We start from the raw sequence: 22,523 nt of genomic DNA on the forward strand, positions 1-22,523 counted from the left end.
GCGTAAAATGAGCGTAATTTACGAGAACGCGAGATTGCAGACTAAACTTCAAAATACGGTTTAGTTTGGTGTATCGCGTAAAATAAAGTTAGGAGGAAACACATATATACACACGTATACACAGATAGAGAAAGAGAGAGATAGAGAGATTGGGAGATAGCTCGAAAGAGATACGACGCGCGAGACTCGAAGAGAGGGGGCGAGGACGCAGGTTCTGGGGGTAGCTGTATCATGCCAGTGGCTGCATCGATCGTTCTCTACTGACGCTACAGAGCTCGTCTCCAACGGATGGACAATGCAACTTCATTGCGCCAGAAAAATAAATGTAAATTGCGGCAATGCACGCATCAGCCGTCGCGCGTCGGTGTTATCCAATTGATGGCCAACTGATGACAAGTCGCATATATAGATCTTTAACTGGCCTCAACACTTATTATTACAAGCGAAACTTTCACGTCCCTCTCTCTTCACGTTCCTAATAAATCGCCGTTTTGTTTTGTACGTAGAAGATGTATTTTTTAATTGGACACACGTTAACGAACTTTTTTTCTCTCTCTCTCTCTCTCTTTCTCTTTGTCGCAATCAACCTCGAACACTCTCCAAAGAAAAATGATACGTTTCCTTCTTGTGTGACGTATACGATCGCGCGAAGCAACCGAGATGTCCATGCGGGCGCAAGCAAAGCCGAGGGTTGAAGGGGTTGTCGAGGTTTATTCAAGGTTGGGCAAACCTCACGTGTCGCTTGTCAAAGGCCGAGTTAGCCGCTGGAAAATGAACTCTTCTATATATCACTGACTACTCTATTTTATGATACGCCGGGAAAACGAGACGAAATCGAGCGACTGGGCTGACGATAAGCTTGCCAGTAATATATTCCCGACGCAAGGCGTGCGTTCTACTCGGTTTAAAATAGCAAAATACTTCATCGCGATGAAGGAAAGGAGGAGGAGGAGGAGGAGATGAAGTGTCTTTGTTTTATCGTACGACTAATTAGTCCGGCTAATTAGTTCGAAGATCAATTGTAATCGATCGCCATATCGATAGCAGTGCATAGCTGTGAGATGACGAAGAGTAACGTCTATTTTGCGTTATCTCTTTTTCAACGTAGGTGCGACGGTGTTTACCTAAGAAGTTCCTCCAATGAAAAATCGAGAGGGCTGAAGGTTTACAGGCAGAAATATGCCCGGACGATCGCCAGCAAGGGCGTACGAGCGGCCCGTCACAAGCGGAGGTTGTGGGTTTGCCACCACTTGAATGTCACAGCGGGAGGTGAGATAATTGCGTGAAGATATTTTGGTAATACATGACAAAAGCAAAAGCCTCCTAACAATCTTCCAGCTATCGAATTTCGGTGTTGCAAAAAAATTACCGTGAAATATTTGTTCTCTTCTAATATTATTTACCTAATTTATACCATTAACTCGGAGATGTTCCCTTGAGGTATTACCAAATTACCTTATTAGCCTCGATAGATATTATTCTCAAATAAATCAACACTTCTCGGAGCTTCCGTTTCCTTACAAGAACAAATGACCAGGGCGCGGAATGGGCGAGTCCTGGCTCTCGGTCCTACTCGCTGCCACGTTGACAACGATGACAATGATGGCGGTGACGAAGGCCGATTCATCCTCGACGCCGTCTCTGTCGACTATTCATAATGACATCGTGAATTCTAAACGGGTTTGTCTCCATCGATATTTATTTCGTCTGATTGTGATATAAAGATCATGATGGGAGAAGACAGATGAAATAATTAATGCGCATAACGGCAATTCGCAGTAGAGTTACTCCGAATGTAGAAACTCCGTTGATATAGTAACTCTAATTCGAAGCAATCAACAATCAGTTAGCCAATCAAATTTTGGTCTTAATTTTAGTTCTACAATGTATCCATAACGACTGCATTTTATTTAACGCTCGCAATGTTCGCGAGCATTTGTTTGTCCTTATTTAACATTTAATAAACAACAAAGATGAGATAATTCCACGAGCGTTGTGAGCGTTAAATGGAACGTAGCTTCAAGTTGTTTTACTTGTCTTCTTCCATGATAAAGATAATGCAATTCGTCGCTCTTTCTTTTTAACGTCTTGTTTTCAATTTTTTCGAAGATGGCTATCGAAGAAGCCTTGGATGTGATAGAGGCAGCATCGACAGGTTCCCTGGGCGAAGTTTGCGTCAGTACGGAGGGATTCAAATCCCTTCCTGCTGACGTCGCCCTGGATCCAAGGCGTTACGATATGGCACGTCAAAAAGCTGACATGACCGCTATGGTGCTTCAGAATCTCGGGACTGCTGAAGCGATGCGACGTAATGGTGAGTTAATAGAGTGTGATAAATTATAAACCGGAAATACTAAAAAGCTGTCTACAATGACAGTAATATAGTGTAGTAAATTATAAACCGTAAGAAATCGACTGTAAGAATAATCAGAATCGAATGTAAGAAGAATAATTGTTTATGATTGGTCAATCTCTTACTGCTTACTACGCGATATTACTGCCATTATAAACGATCTATAATGCGTCTACAATAGTGGTTTCTGCACACTGAATGCGGAAATGCTTTCTACGTGGTAAAGTGCGACAAGGTAATCAATGAACACATATTGAGCTGTAAACTCATTGGCTACCGCGTCACATTTTGCCAGTGGAAAGCTTTTCCATGCGGCAAAATGTGACGCGGTAGCCCAATGTGCCGCCTAGTGTGACGGATATCGTGACGGATCGTAAGCTTGGTAGAAGAAGTGAAAGCAAGAAATTGATCAATCACAGTCGATTGTTCTTCTTACGGTTTGTTGTAATTGGTCAATTTCTTATTCTTTTATTTCTTACATCAAGCTTAAAGCCACTTTAACTAACTCCGATTAACTTGATTATCATGAAATTGATCAATCGCATTTGTCATTTCATTTGACGATAGATACAGTTGGCCGATTTCAATGCATTAATCGGCCAATTAAATTAATCGGTGTTAGTTAAATTAATCCTTACTCTACGCGCGCGTACATGTAGACGATGCACAAGGGATTGCGTTCTCTCAGAATGCGACGTACAATTAAATATTTAAAGCACGCCGTTTAACGAAAAGGAAAAGGAAATTCAAGCGTGACAAATGTGATCCGGAATTAGCGTTCTCTCAATCTAATTCTCTTACTCTACTTGCTATTTAATTGACGGCACCTGTTGCGCGTAGAGAATAACGTGAGCACTGAAAGTGATTGTTGAACATGACATATCCGAGATACGGCTGAAGATATTAACGAAATTACGCAGCTCTTTTAGACGCTCTGACCAAGTCCCTGCTAGTGTCGGTGGACGACGCTGTGGAGGCGAGGGTGATCGCGCTGAATGCGTCCACCGGCACGGTGATCACCGCGGTCTGGCTGAAACGTAGCCTTGGGAGTGTCGGTGAGCCTTCTAAGGTCGAGAGTCACGCGGTGCAACTCGGATCGCAACCGGACCCCAGCTTACCGTGGTTCGAGAACGCAGGCAGTAGCGCTGAATTAAGGTTCGCGGCTCGTCATATAACTCATTGTGTATCTGCAGAAGCCAAACTTTCTAAAATCTTTCATCTCTCCATTGAACGTCAATAATGTTATACGATGGCCCGTTATCAAGCGATATAGTTACTGGAGAAATAATAATTCTACACGAACACAAAAAGAACCAAGATTTTAATTCTACCTTTGATTTTCTCGAAAATAAAGTCTCTTTTGTAAAGAAAACCTATTTATATTTCTCCTACGTACTTCTAACATTATTTTCTTTTGACAAAGAGTATTGTATATTCGATCGTTATTCACAGATAATATGATATATAAATTGCAATTCAATAGATGCTATTTATCGTACATTTTTTATTATCTTTTAAATTATATTTTATATTGTCTTTTAATTATTTTAACAATGGCGATTGTTAAGAAAATTGGCATTATTATTCTTTATTTCAAGAATATTTTTATCGAAATTAATATGTAACGATTTGATAATATCCTTTGTGACAGTATCTCCAATAACGGACTATCTGACTATCTTGAGGCCTTATTCTCAAAAAATATCGCATATAAGAACATTGTAGTATAATATATACATATATTACAGATATTACGAATTTTTGTGTATATATATGAAAGATTTATGGTCGGTTTCGCGCTATGATTTGCTGCTCTTAGAAATACTACCGTATCTCTGAATATAAATTTAAGAGAGAGAGAGAGAGAGAGGAGAGAATATAGGCCTCGTATTTCCTTCTAAAAATGTTAGCACGCACGCACGCACACGCACTTTGTCAGCACTATTTTGCAATCTGTCACGTTCATACTTAAAATGTTGTCTTTCTCTTCTTCTTTCACGACAATATAATATGAAAATGAAAGATACGGGTCTGTCCATAATAAGAAGTTCAATTTTATTGGGTGCTTTTCGTTTATCGAGTGTCAGGGATGCGCAAAAATTGTCGACGTTTAGAAAAACATCGAGGTTTACTCATTACTTTTCCAATGTTTTGCCATCGATGTCGCAAGCTTGATGTTTCCTCGATGTCTCATTTCCGATAGCAGTATGTGAGTTTCTTCCAAAATTCACTGATACATATGTGTGTTCTGTTTTGCGCTTACAGCGCATGAGCAAAGCGTGAAAACGGGACAATCTCTATAACGATGACGCACTATGTGTCATACTGCCATAGATTTATAAGATAGACCCAGCATGCCTCCATAGTAGAAGTAAAGCCATAATAGTGAGATTGAGTGAGAACAAAAATGACGGTGAAGTATTGCTATTTTTCTTCATTACTGAGAATATGGGCGCGTAAGAGAAGAATAGAGATTTATCGATGTTTTGCATCTCTCATCGTTCTGTTGGCTTCACTTTTATCATAGTGACTGGCTGGATCTATCCTATAAGTCTATGCATATTGCTATAGATTTCAGCCATTATGCTCCGCTTCGTATTTATACAAATTACTGTTATGTTGTGTCTAATAGACACTGTCTATATAATTTTGTAATCCTTATTTAGAAATCTTTTTTTTTTTCATATTTCTGATGATTCTGAATAATTCTATTTTGATTTAATTTTATAAATTAAATCTTGCAATTTTTTATTGCAATATATTTTTATAATATTAATTTTTATTATCTTAAACATTTACATGATTTAAAAATAAATATGTTTTGTAATGAATTAGTTTTATTCTAGAAGTTAAAAATTATATTCCTAGAATATCATATGAATGTTATTAATAAATTAAAATATTATTGTATTGTATCGAGAATATTATAATATATTTTTAATATTATGCTGCTTATAGGTTAGTTACGTTATAAATTAAAGCTTTATTGCAAAGAAAGAAAGAAAACACCAATGTTAAAGAAACATCAATATTGTACAGCCGACAGTAGTTTTCTATAATATCTTTGAAAGTACGTTTTGAAGTTAAACCTCGATATCAAATATCGAGGTAATTTTTATCGATGCGCATCCCTACTGTAATAACACAAATCAATATAAGTCATTATCGTTCTGTCTCTGTTACTTATTAAAATGGCAAAAAAACGATCTTCAGTAAGAAATATAAATGCTAAAATATAATGCAGGCTATATTCCATTATTCACTGACAGTATTAAAAATCTATAATTTACATTACACACATACCGTAGATTTTCAATACTTGTAGTGAATAGCAGAATGCAGCTACAATTCCTTGCTGGAAAATATCCCCCACACAACAATTTAACTTAAAAAAATATAAAAATTTAATTTGTGAGACGTTATTCTATTCTGATTCTATTAGGATTGCGTTTCAAGACTAAAAATTAAATTCGGCGCGCAGTTTACAAGATTGGATATGGTATATAAATTTACTCCGAATTATTTAAACACTAAAAAGCCCGCTTGATCGTTTAGGACTTTTATATCCTATTTGTTGTGTATTCACATTACGGTTTTAAAAAATACTTTGTTTAAAGTTAAGACATTTAAATTCTAATCTTTTTAATAAAAACGTATTTTAAAGACGAATCCAATATGATTATGATACATTTACCGATTATCTTTTTTGTCTAAATGCCAGAGTAGGAAAAATATTATTATTAAGAAACTGTGTTTATCAAACATATTAATCAAATTAATTACTTATATAATTATTTTAAACCATAAGAATCTTATTGGGCCATATATTTAAATACTCAACAAATAAGAAATACGAAATATTAGTTATCAATTTAGATACGCGATATGATGCTACCCTGTGCAACAAATTTCTTGAAATCATACTACGATACATATTGATTATTTTTGATCTAACAACTTTAATTTACTTACACATTTTAGGAATATTTATCTTTCTTTTTTAAAAATGTAATTATGTATTAATATTTGAAATAATCACATAAAATAAATATTTTATCTCTAAGTTTATATACTACTGCAAAATTTAGATGTGAATCTATGAAAAATATTCAGATATAACGGTGGACAGACCCATATGTTCAATATAATTCGCTGGAAAGGAATCGTACTGGTCTTGTAGGCGCTCCACGATCATTCATCACTCCTCATCCCGTATACAAGCGTCAAGTCATAGAAACTCGATAGATTCTCGCGAACGATATAAATTTGCGATTTTGCAATACTTTAAGAAACTTTCTATCGCCGTTTCGTCACAGCGATACCGGGATGACCGTGAAGTGCCGAGCGTATGACTCGTTGCACGAAAAAGAACGTGTTCACTAGAAGAAATGTCGAAGTTTCTATGGCGGCTTGTGGCGTTTGCGTGTGATCCCAGGTCACCGAAATTCATGCAGTCACCGCCGATTGAATCCTACAGGGGTTGGTGGACCATTCCGTATTTCTCCTGCAAGACCCGCCGTTGGCTCATTTCATATAGCGTCAATGCGAAGCCGCCGGATGTTCGACCCGGGTTGGTATACAGCTCCCACTTGTAAACAAAAATTATTTAATTTATGCTCGCTCGTAGTAAATTACGTTCTAATCGACTCGATCGTTTCTTTTTCTTGTTTCCTTTCATTGAAGAGTACGGGAATTCATCAGCATCGATATCGATATAAGTGGGTTAGAAGTGAACCAATGCGACGCCCCGATGCAAAACCACAATGACGAACTCGAGGTCATCTCGAGCAATCAGATAGCCTTTTTTAAGGGCACCCACAAGTGTCATACCGATACCACGCAAGTAAATATCGTAAACGTACTTCGCGATCTATTACTTAATTTCACGGAAATAGTAAAAAGCGAAAACTTTAATTTTTGGTTTAGTGCGTGTATCAGGGGCCCGGCAGCCGAGTAAACGAAAATGGGGTGGGCGCTGGTTGGGCAAAAGGCGCGTATGTGTGTAAATGTAGGCAAGGCTTTTACAGCGTCAGACATCATCGGTCGGGGTTCGAAGGGATCCTTGTGGAAGGTCAGAATCAGTATAGTTATTCCTCATTATTGTTACGCATCTTACCTTTCACTCGTATTTATTTCAGCTGCGTGGAAGGAAATGAGGGAAAACAAGAGTGACTCTTACGAGAAGGTATTTCTATGTCTGCGCTGCGCACCGGGATGCGCGAGATGCAAAGGCCCCGAGCCTTGCTTGGCGACGTACAACTGGCCGTTTAGGTACACTTAAGATGCCCGTATTTTTTAAATTGATCTCATTGTTCGATGTCGTTATTTTTTAATTTTGTGTATTTATTTTTCAAGAATCTCACTACTAGCCGTTTCAATTTTCTGCGCGTTCGGTACTATCGTTCTGGTGGCGTACATGTATCAACATCGTAAACTAAAAGTATTCAAAGTAGCTTCCCCGATATTTCTATCTATTACGCTTTTGGGTTGCGCCTTGATGTATCTCGAGGTAAGTGAAAAGAACGCTCAATTCTTTTTCTTTTTTTTTTTAATTTGATTGTATTAATATAATTAAGAATTTTGTTGCAGATGGCAGCTATATTTCCGGTTCTTGATATGTATTCGTGCATTGCCACAAAGTGGACGAGACACATGGGATTCTGCGTCTCGTATACGGCGTTGCTGATGAAAACCTGGCGGTAAGTAGCTACGATAAACGCTCTTATATATATTATTGAAAATATGTATATGTATATTAAATCACGCGGTTTCGAGAAAAATAAAATAAAAGCTGTTGTATTCGGTTCAAGAAAATTTCTTTATGAAATGAAGAGATCTCGATCCCAAAATGTAATCACTGGTTTCTTTTTTAAGAGAAATCAATGATGAGGAATTGCATTTCAGTAAATTTGTCGTGACTAGTCCACTTGTATCTTCAGCGTTTCGGTTTTCGTGACTCGGTCACTCTCAGTGATGAATAAAGTGAATACACAACAAGCAAGAAACAAAGTCTATACCGGTCGAAGCTGAATCTTATGTGCTTTAAATAATTACCCTGTGTGACCACAAAAATTTTCCAAAGGGCGCGTGGGTTTGGTTATGTCGGGGGCACGGCCCACTACCATTTCCCCAAGGGATTTGTGGCAAAGTTAGATCGTACAAAAATGGGGAATCAATTTATAGTTATGAATTTTGAGGAATACAGATAGCGCGATTTGAGGTCAAATATATATGATAACAAATATACGCGCATGTTAATATTTTTTTTATCACGCGTGCACGTAATAATTTGCCCTATTCCTTAACGCTTTTGCATGCGGTAAATAGCCAATATCTCAAGCCGTTGAGTTATTTCTCTAATCCCACTCTTCTGCGCAAAAACGTTGCTGTATAGGGCACATTACGACGAGCACTTGTAATGAAAAATTCTATGTGTAGCGAGTGGGGGCATATTTGTTTATAGGTCGGCACGGGCGCTCGTGCGCTCGTGCCCGGCCGCGCAATAAACAAATATCCTGCACTGTTACACTATGTACTATTAAATTAATTCAGCAATTGACCAGCAAAAATCAGAAATCATGGAAAGTAGAGATTTTCCTTTGTATCGACATTCCATCTGCATGATTTGTTGATGAAATTTTTCACCTTGTTCGTCTAACTCTGTAGCAAGCTGCTTTTCAAAGAATTGAAGGTGGTGATGTAAAAAATGGATTTTCAATGACATATGAACGCCGATATTCTTAAAAGCGGTCATCATACCATCTACTAATATACGGTAGTTTTCAACTTGATGTTTCCTGAGAAAATTTGAAATCACAATTAACATTCTTACGTTTATCTAACGCGTTATAAAGTGATACTGGTGCGTGCGAAAGTTTTGATGCCTGATACGAAATGAACACATATATTTACTATCTAGGATCTGTGAAGCTGGCACGACATAAAAATTACAACAGTTCCAGTAGCACTTTTCATAGTTCTACAGTTCTTTTGTTAATCAATTTTTTAATACCTGAGTCCAGCACGACACTTGTAGAAAAAGTGACGTGCTGACTATTTCTATCAGTTTCAACGGCAGTTCTCGTTAGTTCTCACAGAGTTTTATGCAATGCAACCATTTATAAGCAGAGTTCCGGCCTCTACATATTTTTAATCAATTTTTTAAAAGCAATATTGAAAAGCAATTTAATTTGTTAATAAGATTAGACCAACGAGATCTTAGCATTCTTCGTAATAACTAATATACGTAGGAACATTATACGCATTTTTCAGGCAGTGTGTATAAACGATGATAAATGATTTATTAGATTATATAAATTCACATGTAATTATTTAAGGCATTTAAGACTTAGCTTCGACCAATACAGGTTTCATTTCTTGCTTGCTGTGTATTCACATTGTACGGTCCTAGTAATCATTATCAAGTAAATGTCTCTTGTCAGGGTTTCGCTTACGTATCGGGTAAAAAGCGCGCACAAAGTTAAGCTGACGGATAAACAGTTGTTACAATGGATGGTGCCCATTTTGCTGGTCATGCTGATCTATCTCGGAACTTGGACCGTTAGTTCGCCGCCATACGCAGAGGTAATCACAGATAACCACGACTTGAAGTTTTACCAATGTTCGTACAATTGGTGGGATCACAGCCTGGCTATCGGTGAATATGCAAAAACTATCACAATTTTTATCGAGCTGATGGAGTGAATTTCAGCGAATATAATTGATAATTCTACTTTAAGGTGAAATTCTCTTTCTTGCTTGGGGCATAAAGATATGTTACAACGTGCGAAACGCGGAGAGTCTGTTTAACGAGGCCCGTTTGATAAGTTACGCCATTTACAATATAGCCGCGGTGAATATAACCATGATAGCCATTCAGTACGTAGTCAACGCAATGCATATTATTACATACGAAATACGTCTTGCGACAAACATTATGTATCATGTAGAACAACGTTGTCCGTAGTCTCTTCATATTTCCTCGTGCCGGGCCGGACATCAAATACCTATTAGGCTTTTTGCGGACTCAACTTTCAACGTCCGTTACGGTCTTCCTGGTATTCGGTCCTAAAGTAAGATAATTATGATAAATCCAATCAAACTAGACGATTGGACTCTATTATTGTATGAAAACTGAAAAAATTGATCTTGTAACAACTGTACGGAAAATAGTTTTGTTCCTGAGGACTGTTTTTTAGCTAAAATGAAGAAGTTCCGAGATATACAAATTATGTATTATATTAAAAGACAACTTAAGCAGAGTCGAATATCATTTACCTTGGGGAACCATCGGGAACATGAAAAAAATTATGACAAAAGTTAATAAAATTAAAAAAGAGTGTTATCACATTTATTAATAAAAAATTATTAACTGAGACATCAAAATATCTCGAAAATTAAGCAACAAATGTTTTTTACAATATGTAGTATAATTTAGGGGAGAATTTTTAAGCGATTGACAAACAACAAAGAGTCCGATACAAAATAATTAATCGTTTGGTTTCGAATTCTAATTTAGAATAAAAAACATGCTTATCATGTTATTGTATTTCAATATTAACAATACGCTTTTGGTTGCTTAAAAAAAAAAATATATATATATATATATATTCGTGGAATATATTGGTATATTATTTAACAATATTTAATTTTATTATTTTTGACAACAATTTCTTTCATGTCCCCGATGTTTCTCCAAGGTAAGCGATACACTACTCGACTCCGCTTGAGTAGTCTTTTAATATGATACATAATTTGTACATCTCGGAATTTTTTTCATTTTGAAACAGTCCTCTATCTTATATTAATATCCTCTTTTAACACAGATCGGTCTTTTCAATAGCCATTGTTTTTGTTGTTTTTTTGTCCTCTTTAATTAAGTATAGCGATAATTAATTGATTTATTTTTAATCGACGTGGGTGTTTAGGTAATCAGAGTATTGCGAGGCCAGGGGGATCAGTGGGACAGTCGAGCAAGGGCACGTGGCGTCACTGCAAGCTTTTCCTTGAACGGAATTGGTTTGGTACCGGAGGAGACAACAGATTTGTATCAGGAAAATGAAGAGCTTAAGGTACTTGCATGTTGTGTCCTTCTTGTATACATACATTGCTCTATACATTGCGATGCAAAACGATATCGGCAACGTAATCAAAATCGAAAATTGATTTTTTCGCCTCGTCCTGACTTCTGCGTGTTGCGATAGGAGGAGATTCAGAAATTAGCCGCGCGAATCGAATTCATGAAGATAGTGCACATGGAGATGCACAACCGACACATCAAGCCGAAGTTAGGCGGTTATTTCAGCACGCATGGTCATGGTCATGGGCATCCATCTGCCGGACAGAGTCCCATCGCCAAGAGCTCGACGGCCAGTTTTATTCTCAAAGTATGTACCTAAATCATTTTATTTCCTTCGCCGCTTGAACAACTTTAGGGTACACGGAATTTTTTAACTCGACGACATGAATGGAATATAATTTCAGCGTCCTTCCTGGGAGAGAAATTTAATTTATCGTTCATTATTTAACTTAGTATTTTAAAGATTGCTACAATAAATCTCTATTTCCTATGAAAAGAATCTTAAGTAAGAATTGTTAGAAAAAATAGAAAGCCTTCGTCCGTTTTGTGCGTTGTTTTGTGTTTCGAATCAAATAGAGAAAGAAAAGAATTTATATTAATCATTAAAATAATTTCCTTGCAGAGAGATAACTTCCTGTCAAACTCTATATACCTAGTAAACAAAAATGGATTGAAATGTTAGTTTTAAGTGCATCCTTTTCAATCCGAATGCATTCTTATTCATTTATACAATTATATGCAATCATCAATATGGCAGTTCTAAAATATAACGTTATCGTAGATTGAAAAATGTATAATTGTAATTATTTAACTTATTTAATATTTCTCAATTCAAAATTCTAAATAGAAAATGCAGTTTTTCAGAACTGATTATGAGTAATAATCTTTGTGTGATGTATAATAAATTTGAAAGCAATACTTAATTAAGAACAAAGAAAAAAGTAAATTAGTAGAATAGGAAGGGTACTCTTTGTTTAATTAAGCTTTGTAATTGTTTTTTTATGTAACCCATTTCAGATATCAGCCTCTTGTAATAAAATAATTTAGAAGTTCAAAATTTTATTCAAATTGCGAATCCTGACTATCTTCTTAAATCATGATTTTAATTTTTCTGTGTAAATCAATTCAATAATTTTTATACGGCTGTACCGCAACAATAATTTCGTCCATGCAGCATCTCGGACTATGAATATCGGTCTATATCTCAGACAACGTATAAACGTATAAACGTGGATAGCAATAGGATTGTGATATGCCAGAGTTGACCCGAATGCGAGTCAGTCCATTTTCTTGTACCTGTAATCGTACGAGTCCGCTGAGAGAGCGTCTTGGGAAATAAATTGGAGTAATTTATTGAGCAGACGGCAGTGGAGCGAGGTGCAACGGCAGCCGCGGCCGCGGCCGTCGAGGATTCGACCTTTCCGTCCGGAAGTCTGCACAGAGCGCGAAGGTCGGAGATGCTGAGGGAGAGGAAGGCGGAGAGGGAGAGGGAGCGCGAAAAAGAACGGAATAAGGACAAAGAGCAGGAGAAACCGAAATCAAGCGGCGAGAAGGTTTGACTAGTGGTCAATAGCGAGGAGGTAAAGAATTCTGTTTAATCTCGCACACGCTAATCACATAAGAATCGGTCTGAATTAATTTGTTCCGTCATAATTATGGTTTCTCTGTCGACAGGTATGGTTGTGACGAAAACAGTGTCCTGATGAAAGCAAAAAGACGCGAAGAAACCGAAGAAAAAGGAGGAAGAAGAAATTGGAGATATTCAGGTTGTATCCTTTAAAGGATAGGAGACTGCCCGTATTTGTATGAATTACATCAAGCGATCACTGTCTTCGTACCGATGTGATAGCGTAATTACTAGATGTATGATATAGGTATCTCTTGAAATCAAAATGTTTAATAAATCTGAGACACACGAAAAGCGAAAGGCGACGGCGACGGCGAGTATTTTCGTGTTCCCGTTTATTTTTATAACAACAATTGTCAAAAAAAGCACAATTCTATCATACATTGATATCTTGTTTCTTCAAGTATGAAAAATTTTCTACGTTCGAATGACACACGTCCGCTGGCGCGACGGCAAGTCACAAAGAAAATTGTACTTTAAGAATAGGGATATCGTTAACATTATTCCTATCGTGATTTTTTTGTATAATTACTCGTGTGAGGTGTTTTTGATACCCCAACGATTAGATCTCAATTTTCATTGTTCTTTCTCTTTCTCTTTCCCTCTTTTTAATGATTTATAATTAAATAAAGATTGATAATATTTTATACATATCCCATTAGATATAAATGCAAAAATGTGTTTTAAAATTGTGAAATAATTTGGGCAAAATAAAATATTTAATAGTATTTAGCAAATTTATAAATCTGATATGTCTTGAACATTCCATGCGAGGAATAAAAAATTAAGAGATTGAATGGAACGAACGAAACGAGGCAAAATCGCGATATCAAGCTGTCACAAATGCACAAAGGATGCGTGGGCGAATTCGCGAGTCGTCGTGGTCTTTAACGATATATGTACATATTTCGCTTTTCGTAAGCACAACGTAACTTTATTGCGAGCATTCGATAGATCTGTTAAGAAACAGGTGATTTTAAATTATCCTTTCATCAACAGAGACGGGACTAAGAGCGTTTGAGAAAAAAGAAAAAAAACGCGCTCCTTAGTAATAAAAAATTTGAGAGGGCATCTCTTGTCTACAAATTGATTGCTTACAGCACCGTTTGCGTACATCTTATTTGTCTACAGATTGATTGCCTACAAACACTTTTATGCATAAATGTAAAATTAAAGTTAAATTAAGTAAAAAGAGATAATTTGTGTTTTAAAGTAATACTTTTCTTACTTTAATAATCTCAAAATTGTTAATTATTTTATTAAAGGAGAGAGGGAGAGAGAGAGAGAGAGAGGAGACGGATAAAAAATTACCAGATCTTGGCCTAAACAATAGAACATTTTGATTTACGATTTTTTGTATTTTTTAATGTGAAGAATCATTTGTAAATGTTAATTTTAAGCTAAACTGATGAGAAAATTGTATTCAAATAAGGAACATAATTTCGTTAAATCTGATTTTTTATTGCAATTTTCAATATTTTCTCATCAGTTTAGTTTGAAATTAACGTTTCTAAATAATTTAGCACATTAAAAGGTACAAAAATATATACATAAAGAAGACTTTGTTGCTGAAACTAAAATTAACCGTTTTATTTAATATTTTGGACAATGAATAAAATAAGTCAATTTTAATTAAAGCAGTAGAATCTTTGCATTTGAATCATTTGCGAACGTTAATTTTAAGTTAAACTAATGGAAAAATATTAAAAATTGCCATTAAAAGATCAGATTTTGACAAAATTGTGCTATTTTTAATGCAATTTGCAACATGTTCTTATCACATTAGTTTGAAATAACCGTTTGCAAATAATTCAGCACATCGATGAATACAAAAAAAACGTACATAAAGAAGTTCGAAATTTAGGCCAAAATCTGGCCTAAGCATATCATTTTACCTATCATCTTTTACATCCTTACATGTATGTATATTTTATTTTTATTTAATATAAATAGAATAACAAATATGATTTCTAAATATTAAAATGCAAATTATTTTTTGCATCTTTTTAAATTTTTTACAAGGCAAATACCTCGTTTGCTATGTCTTAGTCCCAGCCCTGTCTTTCAAAACCATATGCGTGCAACTGCGTATATACTTTTGCCGAATAGCGTGAATCCTTAGATATTCGATATTAAGGACAATGAAGGGTACAAAAATGCCTTTCTTAAATGTTATATTGTAAGTCGTTGTATTCCCGGGTTTTAAATAGCACCGTTTCTGGCGGTTCCCGTAAAACACAAACTAATATCAGTAAAGCCTAAGATACAATGCGAGGGAATAGCGATAGCGATAAGTTTCAACCTATCAAAAATGTGTATTCCGGTGCATTCGATTTCTGATAAGTTGAAACTTATCGCTATCGCTATTCCCTCGCATTGTGTCTTGGGCTTAACATACACATATTATATCAATGTTATATTTTTTTGCTCAATAATATAACCGTGTGTTACATTACATTTATATTGTTGAGAAAATTATAACATTGATGTAACGTTACTGTCAATTTGTATTCTGCGGGGTTTTATACGCCAGGGTGACACATCTTCTTTATCGACGGATATTTAAATACACAATTTGAATGTGAATGTTTAATTTAAGCGAATAATATATAATATAAGTATAACAGGCGTATACTTTCTTATTTTTGAATGCTTGACAGATTTAACTCGAAAAATATGTCTTTGAACGCGTAGGAAATTGTTTTCATTGCACTTTAAGTTTACAACTTCATTTACGAATTGTATATTTAAGGCGAGATATAATTTTTCTCATACTCTTATTATAACGTCACATTTGTGTAACACGATTTATTCAATTTATACATATTATATTTTACTCGTTTTCGAACGTAGATTCGCATTTAAGGTGGTTTTTTAAGTAAAGTACCGAAAATTTGGAGTGCCTTATCCAGGGCTCAAAATCATAAATATAATAATAATAATAATAATCAAAATCAAATATCTGCATAAAATTTGAATAAATATTAAAACTACGTACATATCTTAACGAAACAGTATGAAACATACGATAGTGCAAAAGTGATATGAAATAAAAAGAAAGATTTCCTTTATAACTTTTATTAACAATTTGGCAACATTACATCGTCGAAATGTACAATCAGGGACTAAAAGGTTGTAACACTTTTTTTTCGGTGAATTTTATGCAGCCTATTCACCGAAAGATTGATTGTTACTTATATCGATCCATAAATAAGAACCAATCGCTCAGTGAGTAGACTGCATTCCCCAGGAAACGCAAATGGATTGAAATGGATTAAAATGGATTCAGATTTTCAGAAATATGCGGATTCATGAATATTAAAATAAAACCTTTTCAATCCTGAATACATTTTTATTCATTTATAGGAATTGCACGGAGCACATCTGTATACCTTACAATCTAAAAATAATATCAGCTTTTTCAGTACATCGTGAATACTGTTCAATTCGAAATTTTGAATAGGAAACGCTGTTTTTCAATCCAATTGCATTCAATTGAATCTAATTGAATCCAATTGAATCCAAAACAAAATTTTCGCTGTTTAAAATACGCATTCAAATAAACAAAATGTCCATTCCATTTTAATTTATTCTCGTTTGCTGGGTCTGAAACTCGTCGAAAAAAAGTGTTGCAACCTTTTAGTCCTTGACTGTATATTGCGAGCAAGGGTGTTATAAAGAAAAATTTTTGTAAAAAAGAAAATTGAGAAAAAAAGGAAAAATTATTCCAAGCCGCAATGAAATCAAAAGCTGTATCTTCAGCAAACGAAAACAAAATGAGATTATATAATATTTGTTTTCCGTGAGTTACTATCCAATTTTGAGTACTTTTCGCACGATTAAATGTAATGCTATAATTTTAATGTGCAGCGTATTATAACTTTGTCTTTTAGAGAAGTCTATGATAGTATTTGTGTGTAGTTAGTCTAAGAAACGTTTAATTTTATATCCTTACGTGTCATTAAGTTATACGTTAAACGTTACATTTTTGCTGTGTCATTTTATCAACCTAGAATTTTGTACACATCAAATTCGGCACTTCAATTTGTTATATAAAGAAATTAGACATTTCTATGATAACTCGATTTACTAAAGAACCATCTTAAAGTTGCAAACAACTGAACGATAATTATTCGTAACAGATTGTATAATGTTACATGTGACAATAAAGTTACACACGGGCTGTAAAAAAAAAGAGATATCAACTTTGCGGACGATCGTAGATTTGTATTCAGGTGGAAAAGAGAATAAATAAAGAAGAAAGAGAAGTCTGAAAAAAGATAGAAATATAAAATTGTGCGTTAAAGCGATTAACGATTAATGAAGACTTTGCCTTGTTAGTTTACACTTTTTTAAGGGTACTTACGTTTTTGTGATAGAACGCTGTTATCATAGATCACGTACAATCGCGGTGTTGATAACGACCGACAGAATATTGCTGTTCGTGTCTAAGATATTCGTCATAACGTAATAATTGTTGAATAATATGAATATAAGGGAGAGGGGAAGGAAATGAAGAACTGATAATAGATATATGTGTATACGTTGTGAGTACAACCTGGAATAAGCATGTATTTGAAGTACTTTTATTTAAAACACATTATTTACAATATAAGTGTATTTTATATTTTGTCTTTCAGCGAAGCATATAAAAGTATTTTATATTTAAAATATCGAAAAAGATTAAAAGTTTTTTTTATATTTAAAATAATACAAAATATTTTCTAAATTAAAATAATAAGATTGTGATTGTCACAGTCTTTTGGTATTTGGAAGACGAAAATAAAATACAAAATACTTTCAATCTTTTGTTATTAAAACTGAAATGTAAAATATTTTTGTGCTCTGCGCTGAAATATAAAGTACAAAATACAATTGTCTCATAAATACTGTTTTTCAAATAAAAGTATAATATTTCAAATACATACTCAGCTCTAACATACATGATATTCGACGAAAATTTATCGAATAATATAACAAACCTTGCGCGAGATTCTATAGGTCAACTTTTATTTTCTTATATATTCTATAGATATTATGCAATATAGCTCCGCTCAAAAATAAAAGCCCGACCGAATTTGTTCCCTTGTGATTAATGATTTAATTAACGATGCTTTTCTAAAAGTCGTTTTAGCTATTCGTATTATCGGAACGTCTTTTCAGATCAGAAAAGATCCTTGCTGTGAATATAATTTTTAAATAAACTTTTCACATTTTTCACACATAAATTTATATGTATAAACGCTAGAAACATATGAAAGTGTCAATTCGCCGAGAAGTGGATTGTCGATTGAAAAGACGGAAAGTTTAACACAATTTAGCGAATTAAAATTTCGAGAATCGAATCTGTTGCACATGAAAGCCTAATTTTAGATCCGCGCCCGCGTCGTCATCAGGTAATTTGTTGAAGTGAAATTCGCGACGGCATTGTACATCCGTTACACATTCAGGAGGATTAGCATGGCCGACACGAAGATCCCCGTTCCCGTTTCCGATTAAGTACAAAGTTGCGATGTAAGACCCTCGTTGCGTTACTTTATGCGCGATAGAGCATTCTGCATTCGATGTAAATTGTAAGATGTGCTGAAGTTTATGGCGTGTATGATAATAGCTCGCGATAATAGTAACGTAAGAAATGAATGCTTTCGGTGTTGCGTATTAAACGTGTAAAAAAATTTGCGGGTTCGCGGAGTCGGGCTAAAGTCAGCAAGCGTTGCGAGTTCGATCCATATTCTCCTAGTATAAATTTCGGTGTTATTTTCCCGATACGAAGAAGAGGCGTGATCTTCGTGTACCGATTTAAGCATGCGCGCATGAGAAAGAATGAAAGGAAAATTTAACGTGCTGATTCATCCCATCCCTGTCCCGCCGAACAAATCAAACAATTATATATGTAGAATCGGACACATATTTGTAAAGATATTCTGTATGTCTCTCAGTGAATACAATAACCTTGGAGACTAACTAAGGCATTCCTTCTTGTACTTTCATTCTCAACATTCTGGCGTTTATTTTCCTTAGATTTTTTCATGTAACTTTTCAGAATTTCTATTTAATTTTATAATTTTTTATAAAATTTTTCAAATTTTTTTTATACGAACTGGATTGAATATTTTTTAGAAATGTTGTGAAAGTCTACATATTTTCTATATACAAGAGACACAAGTATCACCAAACATAGGAAGGAAAATAGTACTTCGAAATCAGGAATTCTCCAGTGTAAGAAAAGAATTTACAATCACTCATGTGACTCAGACTTCTAAGAGTGCATCTAGATTAGACTGAACCGAAATTCGAGCCACGAGCATTTCAGCTAATTTTTATTATTTTTTGACAAACCGCGTAAAGCCGTAATCACTCTACCTTTTTTTCACCAGAGACAACTCCGGAACAAATTAGATGCGGTAGGATTTCCAGCATAGATGAAAAACAGAGAGATTCTCATGTTCACTTGAAAATTTATTTACAAGCGCTACACATTATATAGAATGCAAGATATGAACCATTCGCATACCTCGCTCGGCAGCAATCAGAAGTCATGTCTACATTACTGAAAATAATTGCACGTTACCACGGAAAAAGACACGGTCACGGATGAGTGAACAGCGTCCGAGATCGAGCAACAGCCAGTTAACAAAACAGAATGCATTTCTTATAATAACAATTAATTATATATATATATATATAACAATGATAACCAATTATAATGACAATGACACCATATGATATTCCGACGTGCACCGAACGGATGTTCGCGAATTATAAAGCTAATTCAACGTTCGCGGTAAGACGAGTTATCTCGTCAACATTGTCGGTACAATGTTGCACAAATTGTAAACTCCATAAAAGAAGTACGCTATAGCAGTCGTGAATCTAAACAAATCGAGAGGAACCCTAGGCCCGTTTATTTACGCTAAGATTGTGCGAGTACTCGTGCGATTCTCTTCTTACTATTATGGATATCTGTTACTCGAATCTTATATAGGAACACATTCTGATTATCTACTCTTTTTTTAGTATATATCTCCTTAATATTTTATTATTTATTTTAATATACAGCGAGAAAATTCAATGAAAGTGTGTGCTCTGATAAAATTCGAGTAAACCGAAATGATCGAATTATTTAGATTTTAGAATATCGATTTGATTTCAACTATCGTTATTATCAATAGCATTATAATCCAAATCGAATTTTCCTGGAAAAAAGCTGTCCTATATGAACCTTGGCTTCCTCCTGGCTTCACCATAGGTCTAATTTTTATTTGTTAAAGAGGCTTATAAGCTCATTATTCAACCTCCTCTTGTCTTTGAAACTTGTCTATTATTATTATTTGGAGATTTTTTGTCCTTCAAAGAACAATAGTACCTGAGAAATATTCGAGTACTCGCATATTCCTAATTTATGCCGTCGCGTGGCAGAGTGTTGTATGCGTAATCTAACATTTGAACATTTGTACTTCACATATTATATAGTCGCGCGTATGACAAAATATTACTACGTAGGCATGACTCACACTGTATTGGACACTACTATATATTACATTATTACGTATGTGTTATGCATATGATACGGGCCTCTCGCTAGTGATGAATAAACTATTTTTATAACGTATCTCAATAAAGACATAGATACATGTGAAAAAATACAACAAGATACAGATACAGATATTCAGATACTTTAAAAGTATGTCAGATACATATCAGATATTTTTTAATTATTTTTATAATAATGGTAATATATAGAAAATATATTTATAATACCGTTCATAGAACAACACTTGCAATTTTTTTGCATTTCACAAAAGTAAATTGTTTATCTTTTAAAAAGTATATCTCGATGAAAAAACTTTCATGACATTTTGTTTTTAAACTAAATAAAATTAAAATGAAAAATAAATTTTTCAAAAATATTTTTGTTATATTTTGAAATACTGTACCTGAATGAATCATCAAACAAAATTTAATAAATATGCATTATAAAGTAAATTTTCGAAGCTATAAAAAAGTGCTTCTAAAAAAAAAAATAATACGATGATTTTTTTGTAAATTCGCATTTTTATTGTGTAAAATTTTATCGTGTAAAAACTAACCTTTTTTAAAATGTTTTCTAATTTTACAATAGAAAGTTTTACAAACAAAAAAGACAAAAGTTGTACACACCATTGTGTATACCACCCATTCGTTATTGTGCTAAAATTCTGTTTAACTAACATTTTCAAATTTTAAATGTCATACTGACTCTACACAGTCCCTTCGAGACAGTGTAGCAAAATCCCACTTCGAACATAAAACTTGCACTACGTCGAATGAGTTCGCAACTTACAGTTGCGAAAACACGCTACATCGTCTGACAATGAGTGTTACATTAGTACAGTCAAGGGAAAACGTATGCTATAAGTCTTTGTAAAATGTAAGAACATTGCAAGTGTTTTCAAGTTTATGAACGATAATATGTAATGACAATGGCTACGTTTAATAGAAAAAACAGCTTTACAACTGTTGTAAAATTCTTTAATAAAATAAGATTGATTCTTACTTTTGGTTCCTTATGAAATTAAATGTACGACACAATCATATTGAAAAATTTTATAACAGTTGCAAAGCTGTTTTCTGTGTTAAATGTAGTCAATGCAGACACAAAAGCACTGACAGTATGTTTCCTGAGCTCAATTTAGGTACGTAAATCTTTATGGTACCATTAACGACAGTAATATTTGAATTAAAAATAATTTTAAAAAAGAATATATGTTTTTCTACTAGAGATAAAAAGTACGTAAAAATGTATCTGAAAATGTATCTAAAAAAACAGATCAGATACCGCCTTTTGTATCTAGATACAGATATTCCAATTCGAATATATTTCACATATAAGCTCAGATACACAAAATGTATCTCTATACATATATTTAGATATATGTATCTAGATGTTACCCGCAACACTGCCTCTCGTAAGATTTCACATTAGAATAACGTCATTTACATGCGTACAGTGGCTGCATGGATGCCTTTATACTTGAACTTTTGAATTTTAAACCTAGATATCTGAGTATAATGTATATTGCAATTAATGTAAAATGTGTCGAGTGACAATACATCACTAGATTAAAATTGTTTACAGTGAAAGTCAGGCCGTATTCTTCACGCGTATATTATTTGGTCGGGTTTATATATTTATATTTTGTGTGTGTATGTGTGTGTGTGGGCGCGCGCTCAACAAACTATGAGTATATTACATAAAATAGATGTAAATATATATTATTTAAAAAATATATATAATATAAAATAGTTCAAATAATATAAATTAAATAAAAGTATGTTGAGAAAGGCTACGAATCAGTTATAATTTTGATACTTAAAACATAAGATTTATTGTTCGTGAATAACAATATAAATAACAAATGTTTCGATTCCAATCGGATCATTATCAATGTTAAGTATATAATATGATTAAGAGACGGTTATAA

The 22,523-nt window shown here is 34.3% G+C and overlaps 1 protein-coding gene across 1 annotated transcript; it reads left to right on the top strand.

Moving 5' to 3' along the window:
• Positions 1-1,537: 1,537 nt before the first annotated feature.
• Positions 1,538-13,404, top strand: LOC108777370 (probable G-protein coupled receptor CG31760). The gene is made up of 16 exons (XM_018544237.1): positions 1,538-1,680; positions 2,110-2,314; positions 3,274-3,508; positions 6,789-6,923; positions 7,037-7,196; positions 7,280-7,424; positions 7,492-7,624; positions 7,709-7,862; positions 7,943-8,052; positions 9,796-10,010; positions 10,093-10,231; positions 10,320-10,425; positions 11,281-11,424; positions 11,557-11,739; positions 12,791-13,012; positions 13,107-13,404. Exons 1-15 carry the CDS (start codon positions 1,546-1,548, stop codon positions 12,989-12,991), a joined length of 2,400 nt encoding a protein of 799 aa, XP_018399739.1. The 5' UTR covers positions 1,538-1,545; the 3' UTR covers positions 12,992-13,012; positions 13,107-13,404.
• Positions 13,405-22,523: the final 9,119 nt, after the last annotated feature.

Source organism: Cyphomyrmex costatus, unplaced genomic scaffold, assembly GCF_001594065.2.
Source record: "Cyphomyrmex costatus isolate MS0001 unplaced genomic scaffold, Ccosl1.0 scaffold43, whole genome shotgun sequence".
NCBI lineage: Eukaryota > Metazoa > Arthropoda > Insecta > Hymenoptera > Formicidae > Cyphomyrmex > Cyphomyrmex costatus.